The 18,591-nt window shown below is 30.8% G+C and overlaps 3 protein-coding genes across 4 annotated transcripts; 1 reads left to right on the top strand and 2 right to left on the bottom strand.

Annotated features, from left to right (window-relative positions):
* Window positions 1–238: 238 nt before the first annotated feature.
* Window positions 239–3,693, bottom strand: LOC123198203. The gene is made up of 10 exons (XM_044612863.1): window positions 3,481–3,693; window positions 2,528–2,832; window positions 2,324–2,407; window positions 1,775–2,188; window positions 1,537–1,672; window positions 1,280–1,442; window positions 1,068–1,196; window positions 771–965; window positions 563–685; window positions 239–482 (listed from the first exon to the last, which is right to left on the bottom strand). Exons 2-10 carry the CDS (start codon window positions 2,808–2,810, stop codon window positions 363–365), a joined length of 1,647 nt encoding a protein of 548 aa, XP_044468798.1. The 5' UTR covers window positions 2,811–2,832; window positions 3,481–3,693; the 3' UTR covers window positions 239–362.
* Window positions 3,694–9,792: 6,099 nt separating this feature from the next.
* On the bottom strand, window positions 9,793–10,146 carry LOC123197533. Its single transcript, XM_044611851.1, has one exon. It carries the CDS (start codon window positions 10,144–10,146, stop codon window positions 9,793–9,795), a length of 354 nt encoding a protein of 117 aa, XP_044467786.1.
* A 4,892-nt stretch (window positions 10,147–15,038) lies between these two features.
* On the top strand, window positions 15,039–18,110 carry LOC123198112 (transmembrane protein 230). Of its 2 annotated transcripts, XM_044612719.1 has the most exons (4): window positions 15,039–15,126; window positions 15,212–15,258; window positions 17,183–17,521; window positions 17,772–18,110. In XM_044612719.1, exons 3-4 carry the CDS (start codon window positions 17,242–17,244, stop codon window positions 17,849–17,851), a joined length of 360 nt encoding a protein of 119 aa, XP_044468654.1. In that variant the 5' UTR covers window positions 15,039–15,126; window positions 15,212–15,258; window positions 17,183–17,241; the 3' UTR covers window positions 17,852–18,110. The 2 variants fall into 2 exon arrangements, with proteins under 2 accessions (XP_044468654.1, XP_044468653.1); XM_044612718.1 differs by having other exon boundaries at window positions 15,042–15,258.
* The last annotated feature ends 481 nt before the right edge of the window (window positions 18,111–18,591 follow it).

The following is an 18,591-nucleotide window of genomic DNA, read 5'->3' on the forward strand; positions in this document are numbered from 1 at the left end:
TAAAGCATAGTGAGGGAGGGAAGCACCGATTTTGTACAAATACAAAGATATAAAAGTCATATATGTTAAAGTGGAATGCTTCAAATGATGTGTCATCATATGATTAAGTATTATTTTATCCTTAATTTAAAATCATCCAATCATATGATGATACATCATCTAAGTACCCAATTGAATACTTAAAGTTAGGTGACATAATTTTATCATGTATCTTGTTGCATCAACATAAGAATTCAAGAGCATCTTAACTTATTTTAGCTTAATTCAAAAGCTTGAATTGGAAGAAGTTTGAACTGGCAATGGATGAACAAATATATATTAATTACAAGAAATGTCTGTGTGGCCATTTTCGTCACTGCAATTTAGCTATCATTTTCAATGGCTGTCATTAGAGTGGGAATTTGGCCATGATCAACAAAATCAATCTTGTTAAGTCTCAAACAGCACAGAACTTGCTCTGGCAGCTCTTCTGGCTTCTGCGCCTGTTAAACGGCAACTGGGGTGTTAGTCAAGAATGAGTTTAGCTTATTGATGGAATCTGAAATGAAGACTGATTTTTTACCTGGATGGTTAAACCCATGTCAAGGACTCCATTTTTCAAACGGTCTCTAAACGAGTCAAGCCCCTTTCTTGATATGTAGCTGAAGCGATGAACATCAAGATCAATCTCGAAGTAATTTGAGCCCTGCATCAGAACAAGAAATCTGAGTCTCATAGTGACTGATGTGTAACATTTGCAGGCATTAGAGAACAAGAAACTTGTGCTGTACCCTGTAAAAGTTGTGCTGCGGACGAGAAAGAACTGGTTTTTCATTATAAGAATTGACGAGCTTCCTTTCCGTGGAGCTCAAGTTGAGATCATCTGGATTAACCAATCCAGCCAGAATCTTTAGTCTTTCTCTGAAAGGAACAAGAGATTCTCTTGAAAATCCTTTAACTGTTTCCATTTCATCCTCGACCAATTTCTGCCGCAATCCATAAGCGAGGAGCAACGGATTATATTTCAAGCTTGATGCATTTATGCAAAGTAACAAACAGCAGTAGCTGGATGATTCAAATGAGCTTACCTGGATGCTCTCTTGACATTGGAGAGAGATTTCATTCTCGAAATTTTCAGAAAGTTCGAAATACAGAACAAGGCTCATCCCTTCACCATCACTATCTCCAAGGAACATTGCAGCAGGATAAGTAGGGATCTGCCAATGGACATAAGAAATGATAAGATATATGATACCAATCAGCAAAGAAAAAACTATTGAATGATCATATCAGCAAGTACCTGAATATTTACAATCAGAAGTGGAGGGACTTTCCCATCTGCTTTCACATTCGGAAGCTCGAGATGCTGGGCAATGTGATTTACCTTTCTTGGGCAGACAAATAGATCAACACCAATTGGTACATACGGACTGTGATCCGGAGCTGGAGACTTTCGCTTATCTCTGTGAAGCATAACAAAGAAACACAAAACAGAAATCCAGTGATTGCATGTCTCAAAATCCATTCAGGGGTGATCAAAATATGTCAATTGCATACCTGAAATATGACTCGCCACGAAGTTTAAAAGTTGATGGTGGGATTTTGGACCAACAATCTGACATTGTCTTCTCTTCTATGCGACGTGGAATTGTGAATCCAACCCTCGGTCGATACAAGAATCTTTTTGAAGCACCTGCATGTATACCAAAGAAGATTCAAACCAGGATCACCTGATTTGTTTTAAGGGTCCTAATCTAAAATTTCACAATATTTGCTGTGTAACTTGACTACTTACATAGTTCAGTAGTCTCTTCTCCCTCACATGATCTCCTCTTGAAGGAAAGCCTGAAAACTGCTGATTTCCTTCTTTGAGGCTGCGTATCTGAAATTGTTGAGCTTAAAGTCTTGTCATTGAAACTTACAGTAGGAACCACCCGAGCCAAGCTTGGTTTCAAGTTGTTTTCTTCAGAGTCACGTCTCTCATCGATTAGGCCTTTAAAGCTTCCGTAGGAAGGATCTAATACTCTCTTCCTCTTGCTATCAGTCTTGCCCAAATATTTGTCTGCTTTACCTCTATCTATTTCTACATAACTCTCATGGTACTCTTCAACTTGACCATCGTTGTCCATGATGCATGCAGAGCTTTTGTACTGAACCATTTGGCCACCTGCAATGTTCCCGATCGTATTGCCAACTATCGGAAAACAATCTATCGTGGAAAAATGAAAAGAAAAAATCACCAGAAACAACTCAGATTCATTAAGTAGTTCACCTTTTATGATGTTAATAGAACAACACTTCAATAAGTTCATGAAAGAAAGGGGAAAAGGCTGATTTTCATTACCTCCATGTACACTACTGTACTCATCATCTGAGTCAGATTCCAGAATACTGACGGAGTCGAACCAAGCATCCTCTTGGCAAATTACTGCAAACACAAACGTTATAATCAAATTTCATCAATGAATAAACTATGAACCAGTGCCACCAATTGTGAAATAAAAATGTAAAAATCATACTTTACATTATCAATAGAATAAGTACATACCATTTGCATCAAATTCTTTACTAAGGCGCCATTGCAGCTGCCTTACATGGAATGTAGCATTGGGAAGCTCAGATCTTTTGCCAGCACCTGCTGAACCATTCTCAAAATCCATATCCAAGTAACTTATTGGAAAATCAGCTACACAGGGTCTTAGATCCTGATTCTTTCTCTTGGTGGCATCAAAGAAAGAATTCGAGACTTTCCGGTGCCATTTTGAAAACCGGTAACTCCTCCGCCTCCTCACTTTAATACTGTGTACTGGTGTTGATGCACAAGTGCCCATTATGACTATTGAATACAGAGTCCTGCAAACAAAATGACATCCTCCATTAGAGATGCCAGAACCAACCTCAGAAATCTACCATGCTGTACTACAACAACCAATATGAAAACACACACAATGTTTCCTTTTCTCAAAAGGGTTTCGAAAATCATTTTTGCCTAATTTGCCTTTTCGAAAATCATCATCCTCATCTTAACTTTTTGCCTGAGATCAACCAATCAATTATCATAAAGAACGTAATATGCATTTGCAAGCGACAATGAAAACAGAAGCAAGTAAATTAGGATTCAAACTTACAATAATCTTCAACTACAACATCATTTTCATCAACGAAATTGAACCAATCAGGCGACTATAAACATTATCATAACAAATAATTATTTTTTCCAATCAGAATTCTATACCCAGAAAAGATTCAAACTTTGTCTCCTAAAAATTACAGTATTGAAGTCAAAAACAGAAGCGTCTGTTTTCACATTTTTATATAAGAACTCAAAATGGGGAATGTTTCAAAACGGGTCCGCCTTCAATGAACAATAAAGAAGAAGACAAATCAACGGTCCACATCAAAAGTACAAAATAAAAATTAAATTACATTTAACAAGCACTTCAAGAAAATCCCAGAAACATAATCAAGAAAGGACACATTTTTAAAACAAACCACATGTACCTGAAGCTTTGGCTCTTTTTTTCCAAAAAACAAACAATAAAAAATCAATTTCTCTCTGTCTCTCCCTCTCCCACGACCCCCCAGGGAGAGAAGAGACAAAATTGGGCTCAGGTCGGACTCCGACGATGACAATATGGGCGAGGTCGGATCCGGGTCGAAAAATACAAAGCTAAGAACCGACAGACAAGGCTATTATTTTTTAATCTCCTTCTTCTTCTTCGTTCTCCTTTTTCTGTAAAAATTCTAACAGAAGAGAGATTTATAATGTTACAGGAACGTGATGTCTGATTATTTATTTATTTTAAAAATATTTATGTAATAATTAGAAATTATCCGTGTGTTGTTTTTGTCTCCATGAATTCCGATAACTTGTCTGAAATTTCGCAGTCAAAGTCATTAGTTTGATCGCAGTTTATTGAGGGGTTGCCAAATCATCTGTCAGTTAATCTGATAGGGATTTCGGTTTTTTCGGTTTTTTTCAGTTTTTTTATCTTACCCTGATTCCGATTTTACCCTCGATGAATGAACCATGCTTTTTTACGGTTTTACCCTTTTTTTCGCTCCGACTTTTTTGTGATCCGAAAACAAATAGTCAGCTCGTGGTGGTGACTTAATATGTCATTATTATATTTGTTTGGCCAAAGGACTATTTCTCACCCAAAGTATGTTGATTTCACAAAGTTCCCCCCGTTAACTTTAAAAATACCATTTACCACCCATAGTAGGTTAAATTTAACGGAACCCTAACCCTTGAAATTTTAATCTTATTTTCTCTCCTAAAAGTTTAAAAACTAACATTTTATTCCCCTAAAACAAGTTTGAAAATATTACATTTCCATCCCTAGGGTTTAGTTTTAAAATCTGTTCATTTTCTCCGACGTCATCACCGACCATCTCTTCCTCCCAACGATTTCCCTTCCTCCGACGACCTGCCTCAACCCCACCCCAACCCATCCAACGCCGAGAGACATTGTTTGGGAAGAGAAATCGTCTTCCCAGACTATAAAGATGAGATCGATCGATCTCGTCTTCGTCATCTAGGAAGACGATTTCTCTTCCCAGACAATCTCTCTCAACGTCGGATGAGTTGGAGTGGAGTGGAGTTGAGACGAGCTGTCGGAGGAAGGGAAACTGTCGGGAGGGAGAGATGACAAGTGATGGGGCCGGAGAAAGTGAACGGATTTTGAAACTAAACCCTAGGGGGGTAATGTGATTTTTTCAAACTTGGTTTAGGGGAGAAAAATTAGTTTTTTAAATTTAGGGGGGATAATGAAATCATATTTAAGTTTATTTTTAATATTAAATATAAAATGACGATTTTACCCTTAAAATTAACAGATTTAAACGGTCATGAATAGGTAAATGAGATTTTCAAAGTTAACAGGGAAAACTTTAAGAATTCAGCATAGTTTGGGTGGAAAATAGCCCTTTGGCCTATCTGTTTTACATGTGAATTCGTTTGGCTCCTGAAGTTAGTTTTTCTATTTCTGACACTTAGTAAAATCTAAAAGTAACATGGAGGCCCTTGTTAATTAAAAACCCAAATTATCCTTGGTATTATCATATAGAAATTATATAGAAATTAACTAAAATTATAAAAATAATGATTGCTAATAGGGGTATGTTTGAATTGAGCCTAAACAAAGTTTAGTTCATGTTCAATTTAAATTTTGAGTTTGACTAGCTCAATTGGTGGATAATATTATCGAAGAAAAAGAAAAAAAAGTCATTAAAAAAAAAACAAGATAAATTGTAAATAAGACAAGATGGTTTAAGTCAACAGTATGATAAGAAAAAGTCAATAAGTTCGACGGTATAAGATCTACGGTTTTGGTACAATTGAATGGAAGTTGAAGATTTCAGCCTTATTAATTATAATTCCTTTTACAAAGTCAAATTGAGTACATGTGACATATTTAATGAATTAAGTAAATGATATTTTTAATAAATAAATTATTAAGAAAGTATTTATAATTTTTACGTTGCATGTTATAAATTTACCATTTATTTCAAACATAATTAATAATTTAAATCAATCAAATAATTATTATTCATACGTATAAAATTATCGAGCCAACATCTTGTCAAGGCAAATGTAATAGGTTCAAGTCAAAAACAACGTTTTTGGACTTAAATTGAGTATTGACTAATCGATTTAATTGATTGACTAGATTGGTAATGTTAAAATAAAATTTTAATACAAGATTTAGTTATATGATGTCAACATGACAACCGAACTATGCACATTTTAGTTTAAACTTGACTCAAATCTAAGGCAATCGGCTTAACGTCAAGTAAGTGAACATTAATGCTAGAGAAGGAGAACAATCGTTAGAGAAGAAGGAGAAGAATCACCAATGAAGAGATCTTAAGCTTGACAAATTAATTTTTCTTTAGTTTGAACTCGATTCAAATTCATCATTAATTAAGGTATATATCAAGAGTTAATTTTTCGTCACAAATTTATGTTAACAAAGACATGAACCATATAGAGACACATGCAAAGAAATTGTCCAAACAGAAAACATGCTATAAAGTTGTGCATTTTTGGCACGTGTAGCATGTTTTTTAATAGATATTGGACTATAAAATTAGATAGGAAATTTGACTTGAACCTAAACCCTAAACTCGCATGTATAATCACGACTACGACTATTGTCACATACTCATGTGTCCCATTCGATTGAATCTCTTGAGTTGGCACAAGGCTTGTGACCATTGTCACATGGTCGTATGTCTCATTAGACGAAGTTCGATTTTAATTAAATATGATTCAAATTTTATATTTAATAATTAAATAGACTAAATTGTTTTGAAAAATTTTACAAAGACTCAAATTGAGTCCATCTGATAAGGAATATGCATAATATATAACAAACTATAATTTTATTTGATTGGATATTGTTTTAATATATATTTAAATAGTCCACTGATTTAATTGTCAATTAAACTGATCAAACTAGTTAAGACTCGAATTAACTTCTCGATCAGATTAACATTCGGTCCAAGTTTAAAAACATTGATTAAGACTCATGGTAGACTGCACTACAATAAAATAATAAAATTATATACAAAAATATGTATACATAATATTGTTCACATAACATGTAATGTTATTTTTGTTTTTCAAAGTTTTGGATGATGGGAATGAACAATTAGGCTAACTTTTCACTGTATGTAGTGGAAACTTTTAACTTGTGCAATGTCATTTCATGGTACATCCTTATAAGAACATTTTGAATCTTTTCCTGCTTCGTTTGTCACCTTATTCTTCTTGGAGCTTGATTTTTATGTTGATAAGGGGAACCCGATTTGTTGAAGGGCAATAACTAAGTTGGTAAATTTTAGAGAGATTAGTCTAATAACTAATTATTATTGTCTCCCACTTCAATACATATATAAGAAGATATTAGCCATATGAACTCAAATTCATTTGTGAGAGTGGATTTGAACTTAAGTTTTCTGACTCCACACTTGTGACTTCATACCTTAATTAGACTTTAAGTTATCAAACTTGAAAGAGTTATCTTATGAAAAATTTGCGTAAAAAATTTGTTTTCATGTAAACATCCTTTACTACTCTTTTCTTTTAAAACTTGGATTAAACCAGTCGATCTACTCAAAAATCGATGCTCGATCTGGACCTATACTAGATTGACTTAGGTGAATTATGTTAGGTCACAGTTCAAATATTAAAACAATTCAATTCGACAATTATGATCATGTCAATATAGCTAAAACAATGGTTATTAAGGATTAAATTACTCAAATAGGGTGCATCATGTATCAATAGTGATTTTGTGTCACTAGATTGTTAGCGTTGTTTGAATATTATAATCAATTTAGATTTAATTGATTATTTAAAAGACCTCGTTTCTTATATTGACTCAAATCTAGACTTTGGTTTTAGAAACTAATTGACTGGAAACATGTATGATTAAATGTTGTTCGATAAATATATTTAGCATATATATCATTTTAATTATGTCATGTTAATGTTATTGATTTAGTCAAACTGATTAACTTACAGATCAATTCTTAAACCAAATCAACTCTCAATCTAGATTTAAAAGATATTGGCTAGAATTGATTTAAGTGGGCAAACAGAAGATTATATATGTGCTATGTGCACCAATAATGTCATAAAATAAGTTACCAAACTAACAAAATAGAATAGGAATGTTTGTATTAAGTGGATGAGCCCTTCAAAATGGGATAATGGAATGCTGAGTAAGTCAGAGAAAGTGCTTTTTCTATGGCAAAAGTGCTTTTGGACGCTTTTCTAAGAATTGAGGATTAATCTTGACCCCCTTAGATTTAAAAAATATGAAAGACCCCCTTTGGGTATAAAAAATATGTATTTAATATCTTAAAGTTTGAAAAATTACCAATTTAATATATTTAAAGTCTCAAAATAATCATTAAAATTTTATACTGATTTTTTTTAGATTTTATGATTTTTAATTAACTTTTTATATTTTTATTTCTATTCGATTTTTATCACTTTATATTATATCTTTGAGTTTGTCATTATCTGAAACTATTGTTGTCGATGGCTCTTGTCCGACTTATTAAACTGACCAATCCAACTTAGGTTTTAAAGGATTATTGTTTTGATACCGAATGTTGCCCAATTGAGGCACCTTCCTCCCCCTGACAGTGAAAGATGCAGTGATCGATTCTTCCAATGACTGCGAGCATATTGGAAAGAGAAGAATTTTGCTCTTGTGAATCAAAAGAAACTTCATAAAAGGACTAGAGTTGCAGGGCCAAAATGGGCAAGGCTAGAGGCAATGAGAGCTTCAACTGATATTAACAAGTGAGCCCAAAGAACCCAATGCTAGTCAGACGATACGCATCCAATGAGAGAGCCCAGCCCAACATATGGCTGCATATGCGTACCACGAGACCAGAGGCAATATATAAGTATATATTTATTATTATACGATTAATTGATTTTGAATTAAAGATAAAATAATATTAAATTATGTGATAATATATATAAATATATACATATTTATATATTCAAAATAGATACGCATAATATTGCTCTTTGATGATATATTATTTTATGATTAGATGATTTTAAATCAAATATAAAATAATATTTAATTATATGATAATATATTATTTAAATATCTAATTAAATATTCAAAATTAAATATACATAATATTACGCTGGTTAGATTGCATCCTCTTAATATGGGCTTCCATTCGGATCAAACCCTGAAGAAGTAGTTAGCGATGCATTTAACATTGTATTATCTTATGTATGTTGAGTTGGTAGAAAGCAACAAAGTCATTTAATGAGGGGTCAGTGGAATAATTAGTTAGACTTATGGTTTTCTCCCACAATGTTTAGGGTTTCATCTTTTGCATATTTACATTTCACATGGTCAAAGGTTATTCCAAGAGGGCGGATTTGAATCAAATCGAAGTGAGTATTACAAATGGGCTAATTCAATTTCGACTTAAATCTGGAACATCAAATTTGAGTTTAAATTTGATTGATTCGAATGATAAATAGTGATATTAAAAGAAATAATGAGTCACTAAATAAGAAAAAGAATAATCATTGAAGAATAATAACTCAGGTGAAAGATCATTAATAAATCTTTAAACTTGAGTTGGTTCAAATGGTAAATAGTGATATCGAAGAAAATGATAAATCGCTTAATGGGGAGTAGAAGGATCGTCGAAGAAGAATAACTCTAATCAATAATTGTTAACAAACTCTCAAAATTAAGTTAACTCAAATGGCGAGCAATGACATAAAATAAAGTTGATGAGTAGTCAAATGTGAAATAGTAAAGAAGAACTTCGATGAAGAATCGTCAATGAACCATCAAACTCGAACCAAGTTATCAAACTGAAGTTTTAATTTGAATACAATTCATCCAAACAAATTATGAATTTAAGTTTTAAATAACCCGATTTGAATTTACTTTTAAGACATTCTGATTGACTTTTTAAAGAGAGTATGATTAAATTAAGACACGACCCACAATGTGTAGTATTCTCTTGGGGATCACAATTATATCATGTTGAATCTAAGGACTGGGGAGGTTGTTTGTTTGCCATCCAAGCTCAGGATTTATATAAGAAAGCGCCAAACAAACCAATTACTCTTCTTCTCAATTCATCAAAAGAGAAATAATTTTTCGTTTATCAGAAAACAAAAGGAAAAATAATCATAAAAAATGTAACATTCTATAAAAGCTCAATTCATACAAGTGAAAGAAGCACTTTCTTCATTTGTCTATACACTTCCAAGATTGATATCACTGATTTATAGCTTCTCCAGAAAGCCATTCATGGAAGCACTTCTAGATTCTCTTTCTTTTCAACATCATCACTTTGATCATCCTCCAAACAACTCTTGTAAAAGAGGCAACAAACAATTGTGTCAAGAACGAGAAGAAGAGAATACAAATAAGCAACCAAAATCCCCTCAAAAGCAACAGAAGCACTTATTTTTCCAACAGAATTATGGTAAACCCTTATCACCCTGTATCCAAACAAGGCCTCAATGGCTCCAAGCCCTAAATTTGCAGGCAGAGCAAGCACTAAGACAATTGAAAATTTCCCCCTTTCCATCAACATCCAACAAGCCTGGTAAATTGCTGCAAACCCTTTTGAATTAGCCTGCATCACTGCCACCACCATAGCCAAATTTCCAATTCCCACCAGGTTTGTTAACAAGCCACTGAAAAAAATACTTGCTAGTGACAAAAGGAAAGTGCTTTTGTATGATAAAGCTAAGAAGAATGTTAAAAAAGCAACCATTTTTATGGTAATGATAAGGGCTAAATTGCAAAGTTGCGTTAGGAGTAGAGGCCAATAGAGAGATGAGAAAAGTTTGTGGGGATTTAGAGCTTGAATTGTTGAGGCTTTGGAGATTATAAGTGAAGGGAGAGAGAAAAGGTGGATCAAAATGGTTGGATGAGAAAGGTGACAGCTCAAGGCATGCAGATTGATGAAGATAAAAGTGCTTTCGGGACAAGCAGATTTGAGAAGTGATTGTGAGAGAAGAGCTGAGGCTGAGAAAGGAAGCAAAACAAGAAGTGGTTTTGTGGTAAAGAAGTGAAAGTGTTTGAGGAAGATGAAGATTGAGCTTCTGATGATTTTACCTGCTGTATTCTCCATGACAAAAAATGGAGTTGCTTCCAAATCTTGGTGGTGGTTACCATATATCACATGCCTTCTTGCAAATGGTTAAATCATAAAAATATATGAAGTATAAATCGGGTCGTATTAGGATTAACCCGTTATAATCCAAACACGACTCAAATATTTTATTAAATATATTTTTTCATTATCTCTAATATACTTATATGTTTGCATAATATAATATAAGTTCGTTCATTTGAGTTAGAACACCACTAACAAAATAAATTAACAATGAAATTGTAATAGAATAATTTCATTTATTTCATGTCAAAACAAATCAAGCGGGTGTCGTGTTTTTTATTTAAATGGAATTTTTTTATACAATTCCAATTCAAATCAAATTTAGATAAAGTATTTTATAAACTGAAATATGAAAAGACATGAATTTGTCACGTTAACACAAACAACCAATTACATAAATTAATTAGATTTTTCATTAATAAATAAAAATACTAAATATTACAATTAAATTTATAATAAATAAATAAAAAAACATTTTAAATAATTATTTATTACACTAAAAGTCAAAATAGAGAACAGGAGATAAGAGGGAGACATTGATATTTTGTTCATTATTTATTTTTCAACCACCAACAATTAACATTAAACAACCAAGATAACCCACAAGTCCATTTTCTTAGTTGAAATTATTCATGCTCTTCTCAGATGGTCTTCTCCTTAATAGTACAATTTGGAAAGCTTTAAGAATTATATTTGGAATCATTTTGAGACATATGAGATTTTTTTTATTAAGATTTACAATCCTGATTACCGATAATCATGTGATTAAATTTTTTTAAATTTAAAATTACTTAATTATATATTAATATATAATTTAAGCACCCAATTATGTATTTAAAATTAAATACATATAAATTATTCAAAAACTCTAATATGTGTAACCTAATATGTGCTTGTCATTATGCAATCTGTCGATCAATCGTGATGGTGTAAAACCCTAATATATGTTGATGATTAGATAGAGATTACTTATATTTTTTTATTGTCAATTAATAATTGATTTGTATGGTATAAAACCTTAAGAGACTGTTTGATTGGAGTGTTTTAAAGATTACCTTAGTAATATATCTTTTATTACTTACATTAATTTGTTTGATTTGTCAGTAATAAAAAATTATAATAATCTTCTATTACTAATGCTGACGTGACAGATAATATGAGTGGTAATTTGATTACCACATTTACTTTAATTATTAAAAAATTACCAAGGTAATCTTGATTTTATTATAATTATATTATAATTTATTAATTTTTAAGACAAAATTAAATTTATTTTTAATTAATATAATAAATAATATAAAAATATTTAAAAATAATTATATTCAAGGGCATTTAAGTAAAATAATTTACTATTATTTTTTTATTACCGTTAACCAAACATGTTAATTATTTATACCATCAATTTTTACCAAATTTTATCAAACGCGGTAATCATTTATATCCAGTAATTTATCTTCAAGGTAATCTTCATATTTTGATAATAAAATATTACTCAAATCAAACGTCCTCTAATAGGTGTTGATCATTAGGCAAAGAGGAATTATATTTCTTCGATTAATATCAAATGGTCCTCTCCTATATGGTATAACGTGGAAAGCCATAAATATTAAATTTGGAATTGTTTTGAGACAGAAGAGATTTCTTCATTGAGTTCTACTTCTACCATCGTGATTGTTGATTATTAATTTATTTAGACAATATAAAACTTTAATATGTGACAATTATTAGACAAAAATCACTTATATTTCTTCTATAGTTATTGGCAATTAATAATTTATTTGGACAATATAAAACCTTAATATATGCCTGTCATCAAGCAAAGATGACTTTTTTTTTTCGATCATGATTGTTGATTGATAATTTATTTAGATAGTATAAAACCCTAATATGTATCAAAGACTTATTCCCATTTAGGGCAAGAGGGAGGGAGAGAGAAAGAACATGGTTAAAGACGACGAAATTTGCCAAAAAAGTGGTAATGGTAAAAAATCTTATGGGTAAAATGGTCACTTTTCAAATATTAGATGAGAAAAAATTATTAGGTTTTTAAATTAAAGGGAAAATGTGATAAATTTTTAGTTTTTTAAATATTTTTAACTAAATAATAATTTTATCTTTAACTTCAAAAATGAATTTTAATAAAAATATGGGTATTTAAATTTTTTAAAATTAATAGGTAGGAGTTTAAGATTTTATCAAACCTTGGATGGGAATAAGTCGTTTGGCCTAAATTATTTGGATGGCATAAAACCTCAATAAGCGTTGATGAATAGACATATTTCCTCGATTACTCAATTTGAAAAGCTATAAATATAAAGATGGATTTAAGGGGTTATTTGGTTCAAAAGATTAAAAAATTATTCTCATAATTTATTTTTTATTATTTATATTATATTATATTATTTATAAATAATAAAATATTTTGATAATATTTTATCAGCAAATGTAATATGATAGGTAATATATGAGATAATCTGATTATCATATTTACTTTAGATATTAAAAAATTACCGAAGTAATTTTAATTTTATTATAACTATATCATTATTTATTAATTTTTTAAGATAAAAATAATTTTATTTTCAATTAATATAATAAATAACATAAAAATATTTTAGAATAATTATACTCAAAAGTATTTAAGTAAAATAATATACTAATATTTTTTTATTATCTTTAATCTAATACAATAATTATTTATACTTATATATTTTTGTCAAACTTTATTAAATATAGTAATAATTTATATTTAATTATTTTTAAAATAATTTTTTAATTTTAATAATAAAATATTACTAAATCCACACCTTTCCTAATTATAAACCGACTCAGCTCCTATCACCGTTGATTTTTCTAGTAAGCAAACAGCTACAGCCGTTGAATTGTCGAATCCTATGATCAACAGCCCAGAAAAACGCTTTGACCGTGAACTCAAAGAGGCCGTGAAGCTGATGGCAGAATTTGTTGACCATTGCAATTTCAGGTATGCTTGCCAACTTTGACAGTTTCCAAGTCAGTCAACTTGACCCACGGCTCACCCACGCCTTTGAAGTGAAACGATCAACGGTCCAGAATAATGCCAACACTGTCAGGGTTCAAGGATAGCTATAGTTAGTTGGGCCTTCACTTTGAAATGGTCCACTGCTTTTTTGACTTAATCAAGCATCAATGAGGGCTGGGCCGGCCCGTGGCCCGACCCCTCTAAAATTGATTTCCCGGCTTGCCCCTCTAAAATTGATTTTCTGACTCTGTCCCTTCTCTCGATGACTGTATTATATGTATTTTTAATTAATAAATATTTATATTATACATATTTCTATATTATTTATTTATTAAATATATTTTTAAAAAATTTTAATTTAAAATATATTAAACACATATTTTATATTTTTTTATTAAACATAAATTATAAATAATATTTTATATATATATATCATACTTTTTAATTTTTGATTAAATTTAAAATATAAAATTATCATTTTTATGTTTAATTATTTATAAAAATACTGCTGTTATTTAAAAAAATCCAATAACATTTTTTTTAATTATTAATATTAATATTAATTTTATGTTCCCTGATAGCCTATATAAAGAGTTACTCTGATTTAAATTTTAAAATTTAAACTAATTAATTAATTAATTTTTTTAACTGACTAGTACATTACTTATTATATAAAAAATTTTGATTATATATTATATTATATTATATTAGACTTAATAATTAATTAAACACTTTATATTGGAATTGTTATATTAATTTTTAATAAAAGATTTGTGAAAAGTATTAAAAGTATTTTTAGAAATATATTATTGATAATATATCATATTAAATTTATATATATATATATATATATAATATATATATATATATATATATATATATATATATATTCTATATATTTTTTATACAAATTCTAAAAAAATTTTTATAAATATTTTTTTATTATTTAACGTATTATATTTGTACAATTAACGTACCCTTTTTTTCTTCTTGTATTTACTACCTGAGCATGTAACTCGGTATATTGACAATCAATAAAACTATGTATATCTATTTTTGGTACATAATTTATATACACAGATAAGATGTTATCATGTGATTGAATGTTTCTTTATCATATGATGACACATATTTTAAAATCACCTAATTACATAATGATATATCACTGTATATATAAATTATGTACTAAAAATAGATACACATAACATTACTCATTAACAATTCCGGGGATTGTCTGTTTGAACTTTGAAATTGAATCGAACGGTTGGGTCATTTTATTTTATTGTTAAGGAAGGGCATTTATGGTCACGCGAAATATTGGTCATTTTTCAAAATAGTGGTACAAAAACAATGGCCTGGCTTGGTCTCAGAAAATTCTTACTTGAAATTTTGGTAAACTCTCCGTCCGTCACTCTTCGCTCTCTCATTCTTCTCCTTCAATTTCTTCGTCTAGGGTTAGCAAATCCATCTCATTTTTACCTTGTTTTTGCTGAACAAACCTATCTTGACATAATTTAATTTTAATTTTTCTTTTTTAAGCTTCAATTTGAAGTTTAGAAGCTCGATTTCGCTCGGATTCGCGCTCTGTAAGTTATTTTAATCTTTTATTTAATTTGAATGATTTTAAGTTTGTCGTTTTGACTTGGTATTGAGATCTGTTGTTTCAGCTAGAGTTTTGTTGAATATCTTGTTTTCATTTTTTTGTTTGTTTGGGTTTTGATGAAATTTAGTTTGTGTTGTTGCAATTGAAGGTTCGTTTGACTAGATGTGTGGCGAAAGGTGTTTACCTTCGTGGGGTTTGTGGGGTTGATGAATCTGGGATTGGGTATATTTTAGGGTTTAATATAGTCGTACGGGAAATTGTGTTTTTATGATGAAGTACCTGGTAATGTTGTCCAGCGAGTGGCTGAGTGAAAACAGGATTTTTGTGTTTTGCATTAGTGAAGTTTGTTATATGTGGTTCATTATTTATAGTATCTCCTTAATGGAGTTGTGGGTTAAAGAAATCTGTTGGTCCAACGTAATGGGTTAGTGAAATGGGACGATCTGATGTTTAAGTTTAGTTGAACTTGTTGATTCTAGTAATGGTATTGAGGTTTTGAATAATTAGTTAGATTTTGGTGGTAGAATAACGTGTTTGAATATTTAGCTGAGCTATCTGGTTATAGGAGGTGAAATTGGGTTGTTTTTTGGGAAAATATGAAGCTTTTCTATGGCGTATTGTGAGTACATCAGCTTAGAGGTTATTATTTCTGTAACTGAAAATTGAACCGGGTTATGAAAATGTCTTTGGCTTCTTTGGTTTTGCTCAACACAAATGTTTGTGAAAAACTCTAGTTATTGCCGTGTGTATGATTGGAAGTCGTACATCAACTCAGATGTTATTAGGCTCAGTTGTGACTGAAAATTAATTGGGGTTTTGAAAAAATGTGTTTCATTTCCTTGCTTTGTTAATGCAAACATTGCGAGGAAATCTAATTCTGGTCATGTATGTATTCTCATTTCTCAATCTTGTTTTCCAATTAAGAACATGGATGGATCTCATCAAGGTGGCAGTGGTTTCCAAACCATTTTTTCGGTTTGCTTATATCCAATGGAAATTATATACTAGTTTATATGCAATGGAGTTGTCTATAGCAGGGGGCTGGGGGCAGAGCCAGAATATACTTTATTTTTAATTCAAAATCATTCAATCACATGTGTCATCATGGAAACTGTATAAACTTTAGAATTAGGAAATCTTATGAATTCTAAGCAAGAGTGCCATTGTGGCAGCAACGTCTGCTTGCATAACTCTGATAATTTAATTTCTTAATTTCGTAGTTGATTGCATATAGTGCTGGATTTTATCTGAGCTTCTTGAGATTGAATTTGAGCTCAAATTAATCGAGCTGAGTTTGGGCTTGGGCTTGTTCTTAGAGTTGAGTCGAGTTTGAGTAGATTCAAATATTCGAGTTTGAGCCGGCTCAAATAGAATTCAAGGTTAAATTGATTTCAAGCTGAGTTCGAGTATCAGCTCATTGATTTCGAGCTGATTTTTTTTGGATTCGAACCGATTTCTTATTGGGATCGAATCCAACCATAGTTGCATATTTGATTTTTCACAGCAAGGGATATGTAATTATATTTGAATACTGTTGTTGTAAACTTTAAAACAAGATGTCAAGAATATGAAAATGCATTGATTCAAATGCTTTGCAATGGAAGCTAAGCAACTTGAATGATTATGTTTTGAAGAGAAATTATTACATGTTTTTCTATATTTAGTTTGGTAAATTAAATGAAGAATGGCCGATCAATCTTTGATCTTAACATCTCTCTGTACCATATACACTTCTTTTGACATAAAACAAGTGTAGATATATACTTTCACACCAATTATGCCTCAGATGAACTCTAGTTTACCCCAAATTCTGTGACTTATTATGTTTGTTTGTATTTTGCTTTTGTGATTTTCCTAATTTGATTTGAGCTCTGAAGAAATTCTGTTTGAATGATTTTGAAATGTAGGCTTCAGGTATTTGATTTGCTTACTTGAGGATAATTGTTAAGAGTTGGGTTTAGGTGATATGGCATCTAAGCGCAATGTTCGTTATGAAAAAGTTGCTACCGATGATTATGATGATGTTTATGATAGTGATAGGAGGCAGCGTTATGATCCTAGATTTGATTATTCACCAAAAGCCTTTGATAAGATCCCATGGAAGTCAATTGCACTTGCATTTTTCTTGCTTTGTCTTGGATCACTACTGTTATTTCTTTCTGTGTTCATATTCACTGGTCACATGGAAGGAGACAGGGCCCAAGCTTATGGCCTCTTAGTCCTTGGAGTTCTTACATTCCTCCCAGGTAAACATGCCTAATTATTTAATTTTAATTCTTGTTTGGATCTCTTCAAATTGCACAAGACCTTTCTTAGTTAGAACTGTTTTGTATGCTTCCCTTGATGTCTTGAATTCTAACTGGTTTTGAAGGTAGCTCAGTGGTAAATCAGAAATGCTGTTTTAATTATCTGTTGATTTCTTGTTCTATTCAGTACTCTTGTAAATGCTATGAATTCGATAAACTGATCAGCATTATCAATCTTCTCTGGCTGTAGGATTTTATGAGACCCGGATAGCATATTATTCATGGAGGGGTGTTCAAGGATATCGGTTTGCCGCCATCCCTGATTACTGAAGCTCATGCCTTCTTATTCGTGGTTAAATGAGTCACAAGCTACCACTTTCAAATTGAGTACATTATTTCACAAGATAGAGTGTATGCCTTTTTCACTAAATGAAACACTTTGTATAGTAGAACATCAAGCATCTGTAATTTGTTTTTATCGAACACAAATTGAACATGGGTCCTACCAACTTTACCCAATTTGTGCACATGAGCTACATGTATGAAAACCTAGGGATAAATATGTAATCTCCTTATGTTTAACACTCTACTAGGACTAATACTATTACATACAGGGGGCGTTTGGTTTGGGTAATGTTTGATTACTAAAATAGAAATATTACCTTGAAGATAGATTACTTAGAAGATTACTGGGTATAAATGATTACTATGTTTGATAAAATTTGATAGGTATAAATAATTATTGTGTTTGGTTAAAGGTAATAAAAGATTACTAGTAAAATATTTTACTTAAATGCTCTTAAATATAATTATTTTTAAATATTTTTTATATTATTTGTTATATTAATTAAAAATAAATTTATTTTTATCTCAAAAAATTAATAAATAATAATTTTTCTATAATAAATTCAAGATTACCCTAGTAATCTTTAAATACCTAAGGTGAAGGTGGTAATCAGATTATCACCTATATTACCTGTCACATCAGCATTGATAATAGAATATTACTGTAATATTTTATTACTGACAAATCAAACAAGGGAATAAAAGATAGATTACCAAGGTAATCT

Source organism: Mangifera indica, chromosome 15, assembly GCF_011075055.1.
Source record: "Mangifera indica cultivar Alphonso chromosome 15, CATAS_Mindica_2.1, whole genome shotgun sequence".
Lineage (NCBI taxonomy): Eukaryota > Viridiplantae > Streptophyta > Magnoliopsida > Sapindales > Anacardiaceae > Mangifera > Mangifera indica.